This window comes from Bos grunniens, chromosome 29 (assembly GCF_055505025.1).
Source record: "Bos grunniens cultivar Pamir isolate PY7600 chromosome 29, Bosgru_T2T1.0, whole genome shotgun sequence".
Taxonomy (NCBI): Eukaryota; Metazoa; Chordata; class Mammalia; order Artiodactyla; family Bovidae; genus Bos; species Bos grunniens.
The window spans coordinates 22,200,678-22,223,231 of record NC_141193.1 but is presented as its reverse complement, the minus strand read 5'-3'; the positions used below and the strand labels follow the sequence as shown (position 1 = coordinate 22,223,231).

Genomic DNA, 22,554 nt, shown 5'->3' with positions numbered 1-22,554 from the left:
ACAAGAAATAGCTATAAAAGGATGTAGCTAATCATGTCCCTAGTTTGCTGCCTTTCAAGTAGTTGAGATTGTTAAAGGTATCCTGAGGCTTTGTTTTTGCCAACTAAACAGCCCAAGCGCCACAGAACTTTAACAATAAGCCTTTTGTACTGGTTTGGCTGCTCTTTGTGTGGAGTTGCGCTGGTGACTCGGGGGTGATGGAATGTCCTCCTCAGGCCTCCTAGCAACATCCAAAGGCAAGGGCCCGCTCACAGTCGTCCACGGAGCTCCCCGGCCCTGCCTGGTCTGGCCCAGTGTGGAGGCTCTGGGAGGCCCACAGTGTGGGCTCTGTGCGTCCAGCCGACAAGAGTCCTGGGGGAGGGGAGCCCCGGAGGTCACTTCTGCTCCCAGAGACCTGGGCTGCTCTTACCTTTTAAAATGTAGTCCGTCAGCAAAGTGGGAACCTTCTCATTATCCTCCTTCATGGCAAAGAGAACTGTGGGAGGGGAGAGAGAAGAGTCAAGACGAATCAGGACACATAAGCTCACTTCTGGGCCAGACAGTCCACCAACCCAAAGACAGTGAGAGAGAAGTCAAGGAAATCAGACACTTGCTGAGTGTTGAGCAAAGTCTAGAAGCCTCTGTCAAGAGCCAGCATTCACCTGCTGGTGAAGGAGAAGCCACCAAAAGGATCAGGGTAGCCCTACTGATGAGTTGACGTCCTCTTTTCTCTTATTTCTCTTTTTCTTTTAGTCTTTCCTTTTTGTAGGCATGTGCTCATCTGTAATTTCCCCATCACCTATGAATTATGTGTCTTTAATGATCATAAAAATAAATAAAGCAATTTAAAAAAGGAATCAACTTTCAGATGCAATCCAAATGTTAAGAATAACAGCTGTCACACTGCTGAAACTCTGACAAATCTGTCTTTAAAGACATCCTATTCATACAGATATTATTAGGAAAGTTCTCATCTCCAGTTTATTAAGAGCAAATGAATTTAATTCAACAAATATCTTCTACTTTATGCCCAGTACAGCACTAGAATTTGTGGAAATGCAAAAGTACTGATGACCTTCAAGGAGCTTACAGACTTTTTGTTGAAAAGGGATATGAACCACATATGAAGCGAACAACAGGAAAGTGATTAAAACTTAAGGTTTTTCATAGAACAGATTTTTCTGTTATTAAACTAAGAAGTACCTTCTCATATTCATTATTCATGATGCAGAAATCAGTGCTGTAAAAAAATCCTTCAAAAAAATTAATATCTGGACCTTGTTTATACTATCAAAAAACGAGGGAAGGGATGGGAGTATCCAACAAGAGATTTCATCATCAATAGAGGCCTTAAGTAAACTCTGGTATATGCTATCTATGCCATCTCAAATAGCTTCATAAAAAAAGATAGATGTGTATGTATACAAGACATACTTATCAATGAAGAAAGGAGGCTGTGGAACTTAATATATTAATTTTAAAAGAGTAAATAATAAATGTTAATATTCATAGAAAAAAATCTGGAAGAATGTGCATGAAACTTAAAAGCAGTTACCTCTGAGTATGAGGCCCCAGGTCATGTTCTCTTCAGCATCGTATTGCTATAAGGTCCAGATTTTTTCCATGAACATGTATTACTCTTTTTTTCCACTGGATACAATAATCTTTGCACTTAATTTCATTTTTTTAACTTTTTTATTTTATATTGGGGTATAGCCAGTTATCAGTGTAATGTGATAGTTTCAGATGGACAGGGAAGGGACTCAGCCATATATATACCTGTATCCATTCTCCCCCAAACTCCCCTCCCATCCAGGCTGCCACAAAACATTGAGCAGAGTTCCCTGGGCTGTACAGTAGGTCCTTGTTAGTTATCCATTTTAAATATAGCAGTGTGTACATGTATTGCTTTTGGCAAGTGAAGAAAACACTGAAGATCAACTGGCCCTGATGACTGAGGTCAGGAGGCAACTTGACAATCGAGAGACTTTCCAGTCCATTCCGAGGTCCTATTCTCCATTGATTACCTTAACAAGCTGCAAATCAGCATCACGGAAAGTGAAAGTCGCTCAGTCGTGTCCGACACTTTGTGACCCTATGGACTGTAGCCTGCCAGGCTCCTCTGTCCATGGAATTTTCTAGGCCAGAATACTGGAGTGGGTAGCCGCTCTCTTTTCCAGGGGATCTTTCCAACCCAGGGATCGAACCCAGGGTTCCCACACTGAAGGCAGATTCTTTACCATCTGAGCCACCAGGGAAGCCCACTTGACTCCAAAACTCAGGAGGGGGTAAGAAACAGAGGCTGACGTTGGCATGAGTCCATGGCCAGGCCCAGAAAAAGAGTGGACCTCAGGCCATTCAGGCGATGGTTTGTTTTCTTTCTTCTGCATTTTTAGACATGGATTCATTTCAACATAACAGGCTGAAAATACGTTGCAGCTGGGCATGCGAAGACTAAAATAAATGCTGCCCACCAAGAAGATAGCAATAAAAATACAATAATTGCACTCAGCCCAGCCAACATGTGACTCAGGTGGTCTCCAAAATCCAAAATTTATAAGAATTGTCCAGTCCCCAGAGTCAGTCTTGGGCTTATGTTCTTGACTCAGGAGCTGGGAAAAGAAGAATTACTGTTTACAAACCCATACACAGATGTGCCAAAAAAGAGAGCTCTCATAACATACAGGGAAGTTGGTATTCAGGGAAGTTGGCAGCTTTTTTTAAAAAGAATAAAATATTGGAATGTGGTATGTCTATACGACAGAAGAGAGAGCCATAAAAAGAATGTTAACCAAATGTTAACTGATGTGACTAAAATCATGATATGAAATTTAATAGCCTGTGTAATCCCAACTATATGGGAAAGACATAAAATACTATGCTTGAAAAACACCATATAGTAACCACAGTGAAGGGAGGAAGAAGCTATTTATTTTCCTTTATTCACATTTCTGTTTTCAAAGTATTCTAAATGATGGATATACTCTAGCCCTAATTTTTTAAATGAACTTCAAAGTGTACACAAACCACTGTTTCTTGATTAAAATGAAAGGATTTCACACTAAATTTCTGAATGGGGATCTGTAATAAATTTATAGCTCTTTATTTTTCAAAAAACAGCATGATAGAGTGCTCTACATATATCAACCTTCATAATTTGTCCAAATTATTTTCCAAATGCTTGCTGCTTGTGAAAACACCAACACCTATAAATGTCAGCTCATTTCTATCTGCTCCCATTAAAAAAAATCTTAGTGCATATTTATGCAAATAAAAGAGCTTCAGATGAGTTAAGAGGAAGCTGATGCACTTTGAATTTAAACTTCCAGGTTCTCAAGGACGTGGTGTCTATTGATGGAGGCAAGATTTCCATTTATCAGAAATGTCTTCTTTCGTTCTCCAAAATGATAAAAATGAAATCTTTGGACACCTTAAGCAATGGGCCCAGGAGGTATCTATCTTCTTCAGCCAAATAGATAAAGACCCCCTTCCCTCCCCTTAGGCATCAAAAAGCCCTACGGCGGCCCATTCCCTCTGAGGCAGCACAGCAACGGCGGGCATCCCGTTAGTGTGTTACTCAATGCAGAGCACGGTTGCCAGGGTGATAGATGGCCTTGTGATTTACTGAGCCCTTCCTCACATCTCAGCCTAGGATTTTTCTCTTCCTAAAAAATCAAGCTGGCACTGATGGCTAATACCCTGTGGCCCCAGCCCTTTGGGGGCTGTAGTGTCTGATGGGTATCAAGAGATTTTGCCTAAAAAGGCTCTCCATCACAGGCTGTTTTCCCCAACCGCTCTGAATGCTTGCTAATATTACTTGACAATAGAGTCAGGGCCTGGGAGGAAAACCAGAATCTATTCTCTCCCATCAGCCTTACCCCACCCAAGAAACCTTGCTTCTCATTAAATACAGTCAGTCCCTTAGAAGGAGCTCCCTGCTTTGGGAACACAAGGCAACCTCAAACTGCAGGCAAGGCGGAGAGCGCATGGCCTTGAGACCTGTGGGTGAACCACAGAAAGTTCCCCTGCTCAACCTCCTCCATCAGCTTGTCTTTTCTGGCAAGTCTTTTCCCTTCCAGGAACCAGGAAAAGACAAAGCAGCTCCTAGTATCACTGAAGAGCTCTTTAATTCTGTCCCATGGAGGGGACATGATGCAAAGGTGTGGAGCACATTTTGATCCATTGAAACTGCACTATATTTAAAATAGATATTTAAAATAGATAACCAACAAGGTCCTATTGTATAGCACAGGGAACTCTGCTCAATATTCTGTAACAACCTAACTGGGAAAAGAATTTGAAAAAGAACAGATGCATGTACATGAATAACTGAATCACTCTGTTGTATATTTGAAATTAACACAATATTGTTAATCAACTGTATTCCAATATAAAATAAAAGTTGAAGGTGGGGATGGGAGGGAAACTCAGGAAGGAGAGGATATATATATACACACACACACACACACACATATATAGTTATGAGTTATTCACATTGTTGCATGGTAGAAACCAATACATTTTAAAGCAATTATCTTCCAATTAAAAATAATAATAGTAACAAAAATAAAAAAGAAATTGCCCTGGGGAAACCTCAGACCCGAGACACCAAGGGTATAACTCACAGGGCAAGAGGGACAGAAATGAGCAGTTGATCTGGCTGAGAATGGGAGGAACTCACTGTTAGTCAGCATCTGGAGGTCTTCCACTGACGGGGGCGAGGCCTTCTTCTCGTAAGGGATGACTGTGTTTAGGTACTAGGAGACAAACAGGGCATGCTGCACGTGAGACAGAAGCCCCATTCCCGGGGCCGAGATAGGGGTCGACAACTTGCACAGGAACCGGGTTTTTCTCTAAAAAACACGTGCTCCATCAAATCTGATGTTCTCAACAACATACATGACAATGTGCACACCATTGTTTCAGGATTTCCCCCCATCTTTGGAAAATGTCTCTTAAAGGAAGACTTTATCATAATTAAGATTTATACAATTCTCACAAAACAGTAGGATACAAATTCTGAGTTCCCACAGACTATGAACCAGGAGACACTGGAACATATCTGGGGACATAAAGCAGAGTGCAAAAATGCCATGGTCTAAAGGTATTGAAATCAACAGAGTCTTTTCTATCATCATGGGATGTTAGAAATCAATATCAAAAGATATTTGAAAATAACCCCCATATTTTGGTTCATGGTGCTTTTCATGTCTACTATATCCTTCTACTTTTCTGTCTATTTATTCTATTAATTTTTGAGAGTTTGATATTGAAACTCCAACTAAAAATCTGAATTTATCTACTTAAAAAATAATTATAATATATAGTGGAACTATATGTAACTTCAGAGAAGGCAATGGCAACCCACTCCAGTACTCTTGCCTGGAAAATCCCATGGACGGAGGAGCCTGGAAGGCTGCAATCCATGGGGTTGCTAGGGAGTCGGACATGACTCAGCAACTTCACTTTCACTTTTCACTTTTATGCACTGGAGAACGAAATGGCAACCCACTCCAGTGTTCTTGCCTGGAGAATCCCAGGAATGGGGGAGCCTGGTGGGCTGCCATCTCTGGGGTCGCATTGAGTCAGACACGACTGAAGCGACTTAGTAGTAGTAGTAGTATATATAACTTTGTTCTGTATTTTCCAGGTCTCCTGTAAATATGTTACCATACTTTCGTAATTTAAAAAAATAAAAAAGAAAGTACAATTCCCTCCCACCAAAATAAGACTTGATCATATTAGCCAGGAAAAGGGTCCCTCCAACTAACAAAGTCTTCTTTTAACACTAGAAACTTTTTATTTATTTAGGAATACTGGTGAGCTTTTGGTCCTCCAGGTTAAAAGCAGAGAACATTCTACGGGCGTATGATATTTTCTTCTCCTCTGCAATGTAACTAGAGAATGAATGCTTTCTCTTTTGTCAAAATGACTAGTGAGAAAACCTCAACCCCGCCCAGGATCTGGGATGTTGGTTTTGCTCCCTCTGGTGGAAATGAGGTGCTCCTACAACAAAATCATCTTACTGCCCAGGGGGCTATCCAAAAGCACTGGCCAGAGGGACCTGGAAGGTCCTGAGGGAGCCTGACATCACGATTGAGAAAAGCTCTAAAGCACGAGGCTTGTGTTTTAGCCGTGGCCTTGCCACTAGCAGTGTGGCCTGGGGGAAATTGCCTAATCTCTCTGAGCCTTCGTTCTACCTCTGTGAACTCAGGGGACCAAGTTACATGTTCATAAAATCTCTTCCAGGGAGAGCTCCAGGAGACAGTGAAGGACAGGGAAGACTGGTATGCTGCAGTGCATGGGGTCGCAAAGAGTCAGACACGACTGAGCGACTGAACAACAACAACAACAATCTCTTCCCAGCCTGTAGCTCCAGAATTCGAATACTTAGGATTCAGTCACAAATAGGCCTAAAACATACAGTTTTGTGCACGATCTCAAAGATGTCTTTGGACATACCAACTTTCTCTGTTAGACTATGCACTCCATGAGGGCAGGACCAGGACTCATTCATCTCTGTACTGCTTGGGGGCCTAGCAACAGAGCTCAGCACATGGCAGGCACCAGATAGCCAGAAATGCAAACCATTTCTCAGGGAAGTAATTGATTAAGTGAAGCCAAACTGGAGACCCCGCAGTGTGGGTTACAGTCAGCAAGGCAGCTGAAGAGGCAGTCTTGGTGGGACTGGCTCCGCTAGGAGGCCAGTGTGCTTGCTAAGTTGCTTCAGTCGTGTCTGACTCTGTGCAACCCTACAGACTTTAGCCCGCCAGGCTCCTCTGTCCACGGGATTTCCCAAGCAAGAATATGGAGTAGGTTGCCATGTTCTCCTCCAGGGGATCTTCCCAACACAGGGATCAAACCTGCATCTCTTCATCTCTTGTGACTCCTGCATTGCAGGAAGATTCTTTACCACTGAGCCACCAGGGAAGCCCAGTGTGGTAAAGCTAATTAAGCTCTTGGACAGCATCTTTCATGAAGCAGGTTCTCCCTTAACGCATTTTGTTCTGAAAGCAACTGAACTCACAGGTCTACAAGGAGTGTTGAGTTTTCACCATGGCCTCTAATACAAAAGTTCAAAAAACGATTTGCCTTTAAAAAGACACATTCTGCTTCTCCTTCGAATGGAAGACCCTAATGGAAGAAATTGTTAGGACATCCTCCCACGCCCTCAATCTTCCCCCATGCTGGGATAATTCTAGTGTATCCCCATCCCCCACTCTGTTGAGGAGACCGAGTGGCAAGAGCCTGGGAAGGAAACTGGGAGCAGAGAGACAGGCCGTACCTGCTTATCACTTCCCGAGGGGCCGAAAGTCTGGCGGATGCCACTCTGCAGGATGTTGGAGATGCCTTCCATGCTGAAGCGCTGGGGGAGGACAGCGAGACTCAGAAGGGCAAGTCTTCCCTAAGCTACCCAGACCTGTCAGTTTCTACACCATCCCAGATCAGGGCCCTGGGGTTTTATATCTAGAAAGTAAAGACCTGGGCCAAAATTTTTGCAAAGCACCTCAGCCTGTGCTTTGCAAGAAGAAATAGCAGCATCTCAAAGTCTCTTATCTGAGTAAGTCCCTTGGGTGATAAGACCCAACCCCAGCCCCACCCCCCCCACCTCTCCCAGGTACTCCTGGATTTCCTCATTTCAGCCTCTGTATGTAAATAGAAAAATAAAGCAGCACAGGGAAACTTGGACAGATGACAATGAAAATGTCTCAGGGAAGAAAACAAAATGCCTAGTCATTGGGAAGGATGGATGTGAAGCACTTGTCCCCATCCAGGAAGCTTTCTCCAAAATGCACATGCCCGAGGCCCCATTCAGTAGCTCTCGGGGAGAACTCAGGAATAGGTATTTTGAGAAATCTCCTTAGATGATTCTGCTGAGCCTCCCTGATTGAAAACCACTGGTTGGAAGAATCTGGTCACTATAACAAGGTGTCATAATTTTCAATCCTGAAACACCCCAATGACCTCCTATAGAGATGAGTCAGAACTATAAATTGCTGGTAACAGGGACTCTGAACCCAGAGTCCCAGGGCACAACTCCACTCAGTCTTAAATACCGTCACCCCACTTCCTAGAGTCTTGCCTATTAAAGCACATAGCTGTACTTATTTCTCTTCTAGAGTTACAGCCTGTCTCCTTCAATTAGACCAGGCATCCTCTGGGGGCACAGAGGAGATGGGTGGGCTCTTCTCCCTCTTGTGGCCTCACTGTCTGCCAGGGGTTCCTGCCCAGTCATGGCTCAGGACAGGTCTGTCTGGGGCCACAGCTGGTCTGGTCCCGGGACCCGCAATGGGGACCCCAGAAGCTGGACACCTCTGGTCCTCGTGCCGGGCTGTCCTCTTACCTTGAGAGGCATCTGGCTTCCCTTGTCTATCCGGCTGCTCTGCAGGCTCAGCCCTTTCTCTTTCCGCCTCTTCTTCATCAGTTCTCGCTGCTCCTTCTGCTTGTTCTGCACCTCAATGAGCACCGTGATGAAGGAGTTCTTCACTTCCTTCTCGAATTCCAGCTCATCCCGGCGGGCCAGCTGCTGCACCAGCTCCTCCGAGAAGTCTCGGATGGCTCCCTCTACTTGATCCAGGAGCTCCATCAGCTCAGACCCAGACATGTGCCTCAGGCCTGCAGGGGAAGACCATCCTGCAGGGTCACTGCCTCCAGTGACCACGGGAGAGGCTCCCGGGGCCCGGAAGGACCTGCACGATTCAGGCACATGCCAGAGGGGAGGACCAGTTATGGACTGTGAAAGAAAACATCATCTCGGGAAAACAAAGGGGAGAGAAAAACCAACCCCGGGGGAGACCTGTGGACTCTGTCCACAAAAATGCAGGTGGACACACATGTGACATTTGATCACTTGATTGGTCTCCCTAGTTTTCCTCTGTCTCTATAATATTCCTCAGGCTTCCTAGATGGTGCCAGTGGTAAAGAATCCACCTGCCAATGCAGGAGACACAAGAGAGGCTGGTTTGACCCCTGGGTGAGGAAGATCCCCTGGAGTAGAAAATGGCAACTCACTCTGGTATTCTTGCCTGGAAAATTCCACGGATAGAGGAGTCTGCCGGGCTACTGTCTATGGGGCCGTAGAAAGTCGGACACGACTGAGCGACTGAGCACATATAATATTTCTCACGTGAAATGGGTCAAGAATTGGGAGAGGGGGACATGAAGATTTTGACATCTGTGTCGAAGAGCAATAGAGAGGTGGTGTCTGTTCCCAAGACCTGATCAAGACAGAGCCAACAGCAAAACAGGCAGAGTCATCTGAGGCCTCTCTACACTGACTGTCCTGCGTCACAACATACGTGTCCAAAAATACGTGAGACATGCAAAGACAGGCAACACGCATGGGAAAATGAAGCCTGGCCTGTTGGCACCGAGTCTACTGCTACTGTTAGAGAAAAGAAAAAGGAACCTGGGAGAACAGAACACAGATCACTTTATTTTAAATTCTTATCCCCTCAGACTTCTTCATTTAAAGTAGATCCGGGAGCATCTTTTCGAATGTATTCCTTTCTAATGGCATCTTTTGTTTCTTCTACATCAGAATCCATTCTCCTCTCTCTTTGCGTTCCCTGCTCTGCCCGGGGTATTTGCTGACTTACTTCAACCTTCTCCTTCAATTCACTCTTTGGAGTTGTCCTCCTCCTTCTGTTTTTGCCATTTAACTCTGCGTTTCAGCTGTTTTCCCCAGTCTTTCACTGAGCAGTTCTCTGTATGGGACCTTTGTGTGGTGGAGAATGGCCTGATTGGAGCCGCTGTGAATGCAGTGCTGGGGCCAAATCCATGGCTCCCAACAGATTCTTTCTGCTAACATCGCCCTGCTTCCACTCTCTGGAGCCACGGTCTTACTTATAGGACTCGGTCCCTCAGGTCACGCCTCTGTTTTCGCTACTATTCTCATCAGAGTTTGGACTTTTATACCCTAACCATCCCGCCTTCCCTCTCTGTCGTTTGTTAAGTCCTGCTACCCCCACGCAAATCCACTCCCAGGGAACGTGGCCCTTCAGGCAGCATGGTTACCATTATCCCTGCAGACTGATAAGCTTATACCCGTTTTTGCCACTGGTGTTACATCTTTTAATTTCACGCTTCATCTGCCTCTTTGTTTGCAGGATCATAATTACTACAAACCTGTGTCAGAGAGTTAATACGATATGCAGATTAAGAGTGTGGACTCTGCTGCTAACCTGCCTGCCTTCAAATTTTGGCTCCACCCCTTATGACATGAAGGTGGTGTAGGGGCAAATATGCATTAAAAATAAGAGGCTTGGGGCTTCGTTGGTGGTTCAGCAGTTAAAACTCCATGCTCCATTGTTGGGGGTGTGATTCAATCCCTGGTTGGGGAACTAAGATCCCACGTGCCACATGATGGGGAAAAAAAAAAGAGGCTTGACTCTCCCTGTTGAAAATGAGGGAAGAGACTTCCCCCCTCCCTTCCTTTTCTTCCAGAATCTCTTTCTCTGTCCTTTTCAAATGTGTGTCATTCATTTTCATGGCTAAATACACCTCCTGCCAGTCTCAGGACTCAGGAATGTTTCCTCAAGGATGTGGGAGCCACTGCTTTGAAAAGTCATCACCAAGAAACAAAACAGGGGCCTCACTCGTCACCTGACTCCAAATGGCAAAACTTCCTCAATGTAATGGGTTGTGCCCAATTGCCTGTAGGTAAAGGTGAGATTTCTTTCTGGTTTCGCAAGCCCTTTGGTGGATGACTGTGATAAGGAGATCAAACCAGTCAATTCTAGAGGAAATTAGTGCTGAATATTCATTGGAAGGTCTGATGCTGAAGCTGAAGCTCCAATACTTTGGCCACCTGATGCAAAGAACTGACTCACTAGAAAAGACCCTGATGCTGAGAAAGATTGAATGCGGGAGGAGAAAGGGATGACAGAGGATGAAATGGTTGGAAGGCGTCACCAACTCAGTGGACATGAGTCTGAGCAAGTTCCAGGAGTTGGTGATGGACAGGAAAGCCTGGCAGACTGCAGTTCATGTCGCAGAGTTGGATACAGCTGAACTGATTGAACTGTGATATGCACCATATTCTGGCTTAATGCTTATTCGATAATAAAATTGTTTCCTTTCTCCTTTACTGTGAAAAGGTTTCTCGGGTGGGGAGGAGATATTATTTTTAAATCATATTTCCCCGACAATGGCCTCAAACAAGTCACTTACTCGTCCAGAAACTCAGTTAGCTCAGTCCTAATGGGGTTGCTACAGGCATGAAATGAGATTATGCGTACAAAGTTTTAGAACAGGCTTTGGCACTCCAAAGCTCTCTAAATATACGAGCTATTATTATCATCACTGTTTGTAGATTTTTTTCATTGACTTTATGGTAGCATCATGTGGGGTTTTCAGGGGATGCTCTGTGCAGCATGTGGGACCGTAGTGCCCCAACCAGGAATTGAACCCACACCCCCTGTGTCGGAAGTGCAGAGTCTTAACCACTGGACTGCCAGGGAAGCCCACCAGGGAAGCATCATTTGGAATAGTGAGTTCAGATTTCCTCTACTTGTTCTTTGGTTCATTTTACCATTTTAATTTTGCTCGATTGCCTCCTCCCCACCCTCTGTGATGCGAACTTCTCTACTGATATACAGTAAGAACAGTGACGTCAACTCCCTAGATCCTGAGGCTCTATTAGTGGCACGTGAAGCTCATGCCCTACCCAGCAGAGCTGAGTTCATCCTTCACGAGTCCACCCCCAGGACCCTCACCTTCGTAGGACCAGTTGTTATTGAAGGTCTGGGTCAAGGCCTGCATCTCCTGCAGGAGGACCGAGTCCGCCTGGGAGGAGGTTTCTCCCCCATCCTCCTCTTCCAGGACCTCCTCTTCCTCTTCAGGGTCGGGGGAATTCTGCATCATTTCCTCAATCTCTTCAATCACCTGAAGAGGGTACACAAGAGAGCACTCACTCTTCTCTGCTGCAGGAATATCTCAGCGTGAAGGATGATCAATGAAGGATGTGCCTAATTTTCTTTGTAAAATTCCTAAAGCAATATTGTTACTTAATAAATATTGAATAATAATAAAAATAGATCTGACCGAAGGCTTGCAAACATTCTCCCTTTAATACAAAGCCCTCTTTAACGTCAAACCTCTTCCAAGAACACCATTTAGATGAGTGCTTTATTGGAAATAAACTGCTCTTTCAGGAACCAAAGCAGAGCTGCCTGGAAGGGAACATTTACTTCAATTTGCTGAGCACTTTCTTCCTGAGTGGGAGAATATTTCATCCACCCAACTCGAACACAAAATCCAGTCCATTCATTGTGATGATGCTTATGACCGGAAATGGCCGTGTTCCTAGGACAGCTCAAACTCATGTACTGCTTTTCACATAGAAGAAAAGAGCTCTACCTCCAGAATTCACCGGGACAAGAACTAAAGCTGGCCAACAACTGCAAATCAAGACAAATAATAATAGAAAAAGTAGGGTCTGGACAGCAGAAAATAGGTAAGAAACTCAGCTATAATCTAGACTATTGTAGGGGACTGGTTCTAGAAGATGAGAGTAAAATTAGGTAACTGCCAAAAGGGAAAAGTGTGAACTATTGAACAATGCACGAGACTTTGGACACTAATTGTTCACACGTGAAGAAAAGGGAATGAGCAAAGGCTGCTTCTTTGGAAGGAGCCATTGATGAGTCTGGTCAGAACAGAGCATCTGTATATTTGTTCTCGATGCTGTGATGGGCTCCGGCTCCAAGGCCACTGGTCACTGAAGTGGGTTCCTTTATGTTAGGCTGGACCAAAGATAAAGGCGCTTAGAGTTCCCTCCTTTGGAATAATTTCCATTTTATTCCAAAGCTTCCCCATCTCCACTCACAAATGTAGGGGATACTTAAGCCGTTCATGGAATACAAGCAAATGACATGACCCCTCTTTGGAATTTTATGGCAGAGTTCCTCTTTCCCTCGAAGTCGTTATCATTGAATTTGGATCACTGAACTGCATTTCCTCCCGAAATTCACAAGAATAAATGCTAGTACCTCTTCTTTTCAATCCAGTTCCCTTTAATCTCTTGATCCTTATCTGTTTATCTCCCACCCTTTACCACAGATATGAAAGAGTTCCTTTTACTGAAAAGCACTTTCTGGCACCAAAGGCTCCTGGTAGAGCTTTTTCAGAATCTCTCTGTAAAAATGCTTGAAAGGTGCCTGCTCAAAGCAAGTGCCCATAAATAGTTGTTGACTGAAAGGTTGAATGAGGAATCCAGAGATCCAGGAGTATTCTCCCTAAGTAACAAGTTATTAAAACCAAAATGTAAGTAAGTCAATAAAACGTGAAGCATATCTTTTTTTTTTTTTTTTTTTTTTAACCAAATGAGTGTTTCTAAGACTCTTTTAGGAAGGTTCAACATTTTCAATGTTTTATGAAATATGAGAAAATATCCATCACTTGAAAGCCTCATCTGTCATTTCTATTCTCGTGAGAACAAGGATTTAGGACCCTTGTTTAAGTATCTTGACACCAAGTACAATGAGTTGCAATAAAAAGGCAATAAAAAGGTTTACTGCCTCCAGGAAATGGAGGCAGTAAATGCTGGGCCCCTCTCTGGCTGTTACCAAACACGGACCCCACCCGACACACATGTCAGGAGTTACATTCCCATTTATTGCAGGTGGGTAAACTGAGTCTTAAAGAGACATGCAATCCCTTATCAAACACACTCTCAGTCAGGACATAGCCACCACAAGACCACACATTTTTCTGTCACCTTAAAAGGATGTGGCAAGTGCGTACTCAAACTTTTTCTCTATCAAAAGAACTAAAAGTCCCAAGAACCAAGACATATTCATACCTGATCTGCTGTGAGTAGAGGCTCCTCATTGATTCCAGAATCGTGTTCACTCTTCTCATTGAACTCTTCCTCTTCTTTCTCATGGATCTGAAAGGGGTAAAGAAGGGGGATGGAATTTTGATTGACCATCAGCAGAACTAGGATTCTCTCCAGTCTCTAGAACAGATGGCACTGGCAGAGACCACCCTGGCTATCCACTGTGTAAAGAGAGAATCTGAGAGGTGTGCAGAGTTTCATTCAATTCCAAGAATACTCTGTCCATACAGCATACATCACTGGGTCCAACATGGTCAGAAAAAGACAGTAAGGCATGTGTAGCCAGCACCATTCTCACCCAAGGGAAGAAGTATAGTTGTTTAACCCATAGACAGGTCACCTTCAGGTGAACAAGGAACCTTCTCAAGGTGAGTAATAATGGCAACCAACTCCTGCAGCAAAGGCACATCTGTTTATATAAGGAGTTTCAAATGGGACTCTGTTTCCAGATTTTACTTTAGATGGTGCTTTAGTGGTAAAGAGCCTGCCTGCCAATGAGGAGACATGGATTTGATCCCTGGGTCGGGAAGAGTCCCTGGAGGAGGGCATGGCAATCCACTCCAGTATTCTTGCCTGGAGAATCCCATGGACAGAGGAGCCTGGCGGGCTACAGTCCATAGTGTCACACAGAGTCAGATACAACTGAAGCCACTTAGCATGCAGATATCATAAAGGGTGAGTTGTTCCAGCCCAAATAGTCATGCTTTTAAAATCTGACAAAAAGTCATCGTGTTGGAATCTAGGCATGGTGTCATAGCTGATGAAGGATGAAGGATGTGTCAGAGCTCCACAGGACATGCCATGGAACAACCTGACCACACAAACCAAAGAACAAACTCCAACGGCAATAGCAAATACTGAAATATTTGCACTGTCTCCAAAATTCCATCCCAAGCAAGACTGAAAGTCAACAACCATCGAGGTTCTAGATGTTGAAGCCCGGCAAGGTATTCACAACGTGTTTGACTTTGCTATCTGTGTCCCAAGAGGCCTGGTACTGCTGGTCAAATCCTGCACAAATAAGCACAAAGCTAGGAAAGACTGCAGGCAGGAGAAGAAGGGGGGAGACAGAGGATGAGATGATTGGACGGCATCACCAGCTCGATGGACATTAGTTTGAGCAAACTCCAGGAGATAGTGAAGGACAGGGAAGCCTGGAGTGCTGCCGTGGAGTCGCAGAGTAGGACCCGACTGAGTGACTGAACAACTAGCCATTAACAAACTAACAAGCTGTCTGTGTCCAGGAGTCTCATTTGAAAGTCATCTCCAGCCTGGCAAGAAGTGCCTCCAGGAAATCTTTCTGCAGACACCTCTCATCCAGGAATCAATTTCACTTGTACACCAACAGCTGGCATGCTGGTCTGTCTGACTACTGGGGATTACACATTTCCTGTTCTAATTAGCACCCCCAGGAAACACCCCTGTTCCAGTCCAAGCAGTCATGTCAGAGGGAATCCATCCTCAGAAACATCTCCCCGTTTCCTTAAACTCTACCTTGGCAGGCACCCCCAACAATGTATCGCCTTCTATCTACTTTTGCTTAAAACCAGGACTATGTCATAAAAGAACAAAAACAAAAATCTCAAAGGCCATCTGCTCTCAACCTGGGTAAGGGGTAGGACAGCGAGGTAATGGGATTATTTGAGGGGCTTTTGTGCCAGATGGTGACATCTATTTCTGCTGTTGAACCCATATGCTCCTCTCTCTGCCAAGCCCACCGCCTGTGGTACATGCCTGCTTCCCACAGCTCCCAGCTGTGTAGAAGGAAACTCCTGTAGGCTTCTTCACAGCTACTCTCTCATGGTAGAACTTTCTTTAGGGCTAGGAAATCCTGTGGTAGGAGTTAGGCTCCTACCTAACTTCAGAAAGTTTTATTTTCTTGTTTGGATTATTTTTCATAATAATATATAAGCATCTGACAGCCAGTGTGAGTCAGTCTCTAAGCAGAATTTTTGTCCTAGTAAATCTATTTTTTAAATGGAATATTTACATTTTCTGAGATATGGCCAATTTTAGCGAGTTTACCTCACTGACTGTTAATACTGCATCTTTCAACTACCCCAGCCCCCTGCCCAAGGTCCTCCCCCTGGGCTCCTGGTGAAGGCGGGGAGAGAGTTTTTAGGCATTGACCCTTCTTGCCATTCAGACATTATGGAAGCATGGAAGCTGGGCAGCAGCATGGATGACTCCTAATTAGAGCCTTCTCTTTTCTCTCTGTTGTACAGTGTACTAGTCTGATTTGTCAGGCGTGGGCAAAACAAGATTTGAAATGAATTGTAAGCTTGTGAGGGCTTCCTTGATGACTCAGATAGTAAAAGAATCCATCTGCAATGCAGGAAACCCAGGTTTGATCCCTGGGTCTGGAAGATCTTCTGGAGGAGAGACTAGGAACCCACGCTAGTATTCTTGCCTGGATAATCCCATGGACAGAGGAGCCTAGCGGGCTACAGTCCACAGGGTCACAAAGAGTCAGACATGTGTGAAAGCTACTGAGTTCCTGGTAACATGGGATCTATACCTAACTCATACGTCCCCAGATCCCATGAAATTTTTGCAGCTTGTTTTATGTCCCTGGATATATTCCAGTGTCTCCTAATTTACACTGTATGGGAACTTGAATAGAATTTGTATTCTTATTGTGTGAAAAGTGAATAAATCTTACTTATATTGAATTGGTTCACAGTGCTTTTCAAGTCTACTGTATTCTTCTATTTCTCTTATATTCATTCTATTAATTTTTGAGAGTTTGATATTGAAATTCCAATTAAAAATCTTAATTCATTTGCTTAAAAAATAATTTAAGATATAGTGGGACTATATGTAACTTTGTTCTGTATTTTTTGATTTTCCTGTAAACTTTCATATTGTACTTTTATATGATATGACATGATAATATGAAAGTGTTATCATATTTTCATAATTTAAAAAATATTTTTAAATTAATAAAAGAGTGAAGTATAACCAAAAATCCATGGCAGAAATAAAATGGAAGACCAGAAGTATTCAATTAACCCAAAAGAAGGCAGAGAAGGTGAAACAGAGGAATACCAACAATAAAAGAAAAACCCAGGTGGAACAAATAGAAATGCAAGATGGTATGCCTAAACACAAACTATTAACATTAAAAGTTAATGAATTAAACACTATGCAAATGAACTAAACACAATAAACTAAAAAGCACAGATCATCATGGTCAGACTAAATATAAAAGAGCCAACTACATATAATCTATAAAAGATATATTTTTAAAGACACAGATGGGTGAAAAGTAAAAGGATTGAAAAATGTTTACCTAACAGCAACAGAAAGCTTTTGTGGTTAAATTCATATCAGACAAAGTAGATTTCAAAACAAGGAGTATAACCAGAGATGAAGGATATTTCAGGGCTTCCCTAGTGGCTCAGGAGTAAAGAATCTACCTGCCAATGCAGGAGACACAGGAAGGTTCGATCCTTGGTCCAGGAGGATCCCACACACCGCAGAGCAACTGAATCAGTGCGCCACAACTATTGATCCTATGCTCTAGAGCCCATGCTCTGTAACAGGAGAAGCCACTGCAGTGAGAAGCCCACGCGCCACATACAGAGAATAGCCCCTGCTATCTGCAGCTAAAGAAAACCCCGCACAGCAATGAAGACCCAGCACAGCCAAAAATAGGTAAATAAATAAAATTAAAAGAAATATCATAATGATAAAAGGGTCAATCAGGAATATACAACAATAATAAAAGTGTGTGTAATTAATAACAGATCTTCAAAATATGTACAACAAAAACTAACAGAACTAAAGAAACAGACAAATCCATGATTTAATATTAATAATTGGAGATTTTAACACTTCTTTCTTGATGACTGATAAAACAAAGAGACAAAAAAATCAGGATATAGGACAGTCCAACAGCACTATAAACCACCTTAATCCAGTTGACCTGTACAAACATCACAACCGATTGCAAAATAAGCATTCTTCTCAATGGCACACTGTACATTCACCAAGATACAACATACGCTTGGTCATACATCAGTCTCAGTATATTTTAAAAGATTTATTTGTACAGATTTTGTTCTCTGACTAAATTAGAAATCAATGACAAAATGATACCTATAAACATTTTTCTAAGTAACCCATGGGACAAAGAAGAAAGCACAAGAGAAAAGTGTAAAATATTCTGAACTGAATGATAATGAAAACACACCATATTAAAACTGCGGATTCAGTTGAGGCAATGCTTAAAACTTTCCTGTTTTAAGATGCTGTGTTATGACTATGGTCTGAATGTTTGTGTCCTCCCAACACGTATGTTGAAATCCTAGCCCCCAGTGTGATGGCATTAGGAAGTAGGGCCTTGGGGAGGTGCGGAGGAGGGTGGGACCCTCGTGAATGGGTCTGCATTCCTATCAAAGAGGCTCCCAGAGCTCCCTTGCACAATGTGTCCTGTGAGGACACAGCCAGAAGTTGGCAGTCTTCAAGCTGGAAGAGGCCCTTTAACAGAACCAACCGTTCTGGCACCCTGATTGTGGATATCCAGCCTCCCTAACAGTGAGAAGTAAATTTCTATTGTTCATAAGCCATCCAGTCTGTGGTACTTTGTAGCCCAAATGGAACAAAATCATTTTTTCTAAGTTTGAAATAGGATCTAAGCTCCCACCTTTGTTGCTGCTTTTAGTCAGTAAGTCGTGTCCGACTCTTTGTGACCCCATGGATTGTAATCCGCCAGGCTCCTCTGCTCACGGAATTTCCCAGGCAAGAACACTGGAGTGGGTTGCCATTTCCTTCTCAAGGTATTTTCCTGACTTAGAAGTCAAACCCAAGTCTCTTGCATTGGCAGGCAGATTCTCTACTGCTGAGCCACCAAGGAAGCCACAGGCTCCCATCTTAGAAGCTTAAAGAAACGAACGGTGAAGTAAAACCCTAGTTTAAGCACAAAGAAGGGTACAGTAAAGGTAAGGGAAGAAATAAACAAACCAGAAAATGAAAAAACAGCAAAGGAAAAAAAAACAGAAGTGGTTCCCTGGGAAAATTAATAAAAGTGATAAACTCATAAATAAACTGATGCAGTGGGGGTGAGGGGAAGGGACAGAAGGAGAGAGAAAACACAAATCAACAGTATCTGTAATAAGAAAGGGACCATCACTCTAGCTCTTATTAACATTGAAAGAATAAGAGAATATCAGAAACAACTTTGTGATCAGTACATTCAATGACTTAGATTAAATGAATAAATTCCTTGAAAAACACAATTTACCAAAATTAAAGAAAATCAGCAAGAAATGGAAAATCTGAATAGCCTTATATCTATTAAAGAAATTAAATCGGTAATCAAAAACTTTCACAGAAAAAAAAAACAACTTTCACAGAGAAGGATGGTTTCACTGGTGTAGTCAATCAAACATTTAAGGAAGAGATAATACCAGCATAACAGAAACTTTTTCAGAAAATAGAATAAAAATTTCTAACTCATTTTATGACATTACAAGAGAAGAAAACTAAAAGAGTCCTATGAACATAGAAGCAAAAATCCTTAATAAAATGTTAACAAGGGACTTCTCTGGTGGCACAGTGGATAAGAGTCTGCCTGCCAGTGCAGGCGACACGGGTTTGATCCCTGGTCCAGGAGAATGCCACATACCATGGAGCAACTACATCCACGCACTGCAGCTCCTGAGCCTGAGCACCTACAGCCTGTGCTTTACAACAAGAGAAGCCACTGCACTAAGAAGCCTGCACACCACAACGAAGGGTAGCCCCTGCTCTTCACAGCTAGACAAAGCCCACGCACGCAGCAATGGAGACCCAGTGCAGTAACTCATCACATTAACATAAAGAATTGATCTATACACATAAATTGTTCCATAGACTTAACACGATCACAGTTGAACTTCTGGCAAGTTTGTTTGTACAAATTTATCAGGTGATTCCAAAATTTATATGGAAATGCAAAGGACCTAAAATAGCCAAAGCAACTTTGAAAAAACAGAACAAAGTGGAAAGACATATGCTTTCTGTCAAGACGTTACCATAAAGCTACAGTAACAAAGACAGTAGAGTATTGGCACTCAGATAGACGCATGATCGAGAATTCAGAAATAGGTCCGCACATTTAGGTCAACTGATTTTCAACAAAGATGCCAAGACAATCAAATATGAAAAAGATAATATTCCAATGAATTGTATTGAAACAACTAGATAGCCATACCCATGCACAAAAAATGAACCCTGACCTAGCCTAACACCGTATACAGAAACTAACTTGAAATGGATCATAAATCATATAAAAGCTAAAACTACACAACTTCTAGGAGAAAGGAAAAAATCTTAGTGATGTTGGGCTTGGCAATTTCTTAAATACTACATGAGAAGTACAAGCTGTTTTAAAACTGAATAAATTGGATTTTGTCTCATTTAAAAGAACATTTTCTCTTCAAAAGATAATGTTAAGAAAGTTCTAACTTTCTTAGACAGGAAAAAAATATTCACAAAACATACAACAAACAAAGGATCTGTATCTAGAATGTACGTGTTAAATTAATTAAACAAAGAGACCATTAGGCTAAGGTGACTTCAATGCTTCAGGAGGTTCCTAAGCAAAGCAAAACCAAAACCCCCAATGCCTCAAAGTTAGGAATCAAACCAAAGGACAACCACTCACAAACAGCCAATCAGATTTTCCCAAATAATACAACCACTCAAACTAGAACCAATCAACTTATTTCCTTCCTTTGCTTCCACCTCTTCTCTGTTAAAGTCCTTCCTCTGACTTCTGTGGGCGGAGCACTCTTAACCACTTTGGGTTTGGCACTGTCAGATTTCAACAGATTTTTGCTCAAATAAACTGTCAAAGATTTAATATGCTTCATTTTATCTTTTAACATGAGGAACTCGAACATCTCCATAATAACACAAACAGCCCACTAAGAAAACGGGCAAAAGATTTAAACAGGCACTTCACCAAAGAGGATATACATGAAAGGATGCTCAACATCATATATTATCAGGGAAATGCAAATTAAAATCAAAATAAGATGCTGCTCTATACCCACTCAAATGACTAAAATCAAAAAGGCTGTGCATGCCAAGGGTTGGTGGGGTAATTTGAGTTCTAAACTGGAACACCGTTTGGCAGTTCCTTAAAAAGTGAAACATACACTTACAATATGACCCAATCATTTCCCTCATAGAATTTTATCCAAGAAAAACAGAGACATATGTCCACAAAAAGACTTACACCGGAATGTTCATAATAGCTTTATTTGCAATATTCAAAGGCTGGAAACAACCCAAATGTCCATTAACAGGTGAATGAATAGGAAAATAATGGTATATCCATATAATGGAATACTACTCAGCAATAGAAAGGAATGAATGTAGATACATGCAATTAAATGAATGAATATCTAGATAATTATACTGAATTTTTAAAAAAAGACAAAAAGAGTGCATGCTTCATGATTCTATTTATACAAAATTCTAAAAAATGCAAACTGATCTACAGTGACAGAATCAGGTCGCCTGAAGATAGGGGGTGGAAGGAAGAGCGATGGATATGTAGACATGCTTCCTATCTTGCTTAATATCTTGTGGTGATGGTCTCACAGACATAAACATAAGAAACATAAGTCAAAACCTAGCAAACTGCGCAGTTCAACATGTGCCGTTCACTGCATGCCAATTATTCTTCAGTAAAGCTGTGAGTTTAATCTCAAGAGTGCAAGGTTGATTTTACATTTGAAAATCAATTCATGTAATTCATCACATTGACATAAGAAAGGAGAAAACCATATAATCATCTCAATAGAGGCAGAAAACAAACAGTTTGTCTTCAGAGAAATAACAAGAAAGCATCCCACAAGTTAAAGTCATGAGCTTCCATGTTGAAAGGGGCCACGGAGTATAAAGCAGGATGGATGAAAAAAATACAGCTCACTCTAAGGCACATTACTGTAAAAGAAATGAGAAAGGAAAAAGAGAATATCCTCAAAGCTTCTAAAGAGAACCAAAAGAGAGTCACATATAAAAGACAAAGAATCAGAATGGATTTGGGGTTTCTCAATAGTGACTGAAAGCTGCAAGATAAGAGAAGGGTACTATGCAATTTTAAGTAAATATTCCTTTGCAACCTAAAATAACTCTATCAAGTCAAATTCTCAGTCACATGTATGACAGGAAAATAAAAACACGCTCATCTATTCTAACAAATACATTCCTTCCACCCTTTCTTAAGAATATACTGAATTTATTTTCACTAGAACAAGAGAATACACCCAGAAAGATAAAAATATGGCAATCAGGACAGGAGAGAGAGGCAAGAAGAATTCCCAAGACAAGAGCTGTGCACTAGATCTGGAATACAACCATATTTGTTTAGAGAAGAAAGATAGAGGGTACTAATTTTGATTTTTTTAAATTAATTTTAAAAATTAAAAGATTATCTGATTTTAAAAATATATATATGAGATTTAGAGTTCACTCAGAATTTGGAGTTGAACTGATGATAGATGTACAGGAAACTAAGCAAATGAAAACCAAGGCAATTTTTCACTCCGAGTTAAGACAGGAAGTATTTTTTTTTAAAAACTCCATGATTCAGCAACAAAGAGTATTTACTCAGTTATACTTGTATTTACATATCCTCTTCCCGTCTCGCTCAGTCCTGTCCGACTCTTTCTGACCCCACGGACTGTAGCCCACCAGGTTCCCCTGTCCATGGGATTCTCCAGGCAAGAATACTGGAGTGG

General features: G+C 42.2%; 1 protein-coding gene across 7 annotated transcripts in view; it reads right to left on the bottom strand.

The window, feature by feature from the left end:
* FEZ1 (fasciculation and elongation protein zeta 1) overlaps positions 1-22,554 on the bottom strand; it is a 43,039-nt gene that overhangs the window by 2,934 nt on the left and 17,551 nt on the right. For all 7 annotated transcript variants that reach the window (XM_086385511.1, XM_086385507.1, XM_086385513.1 and 4 more), the window contains exons 4-9: positions 13,784-13,870; positions 11,697-11,865; positions 8,324-8,595; positions 7,265-7,345; positions 4,661-4,736; positions 410-475 (exon numbers count right to left, since the gene is read on the bottom strand). In XM_086385511.1, the coding sequence (XP_086241637.1) occupies positions 410-475; positions 4,661-4,736; positions 7,265-7,345; positions 8,324-8,595; positions 11,697-11,865; positions 13,784-13,870 (751 nt within the window). The remainder of the gene's footprint in view (positions 1-409; positions 476-4,660; positions 4,737-7,264; positions 7,346-8,323; positions 8,596-11,696; positions 11,866-13,783; positions 13,871-22,554) is intronic.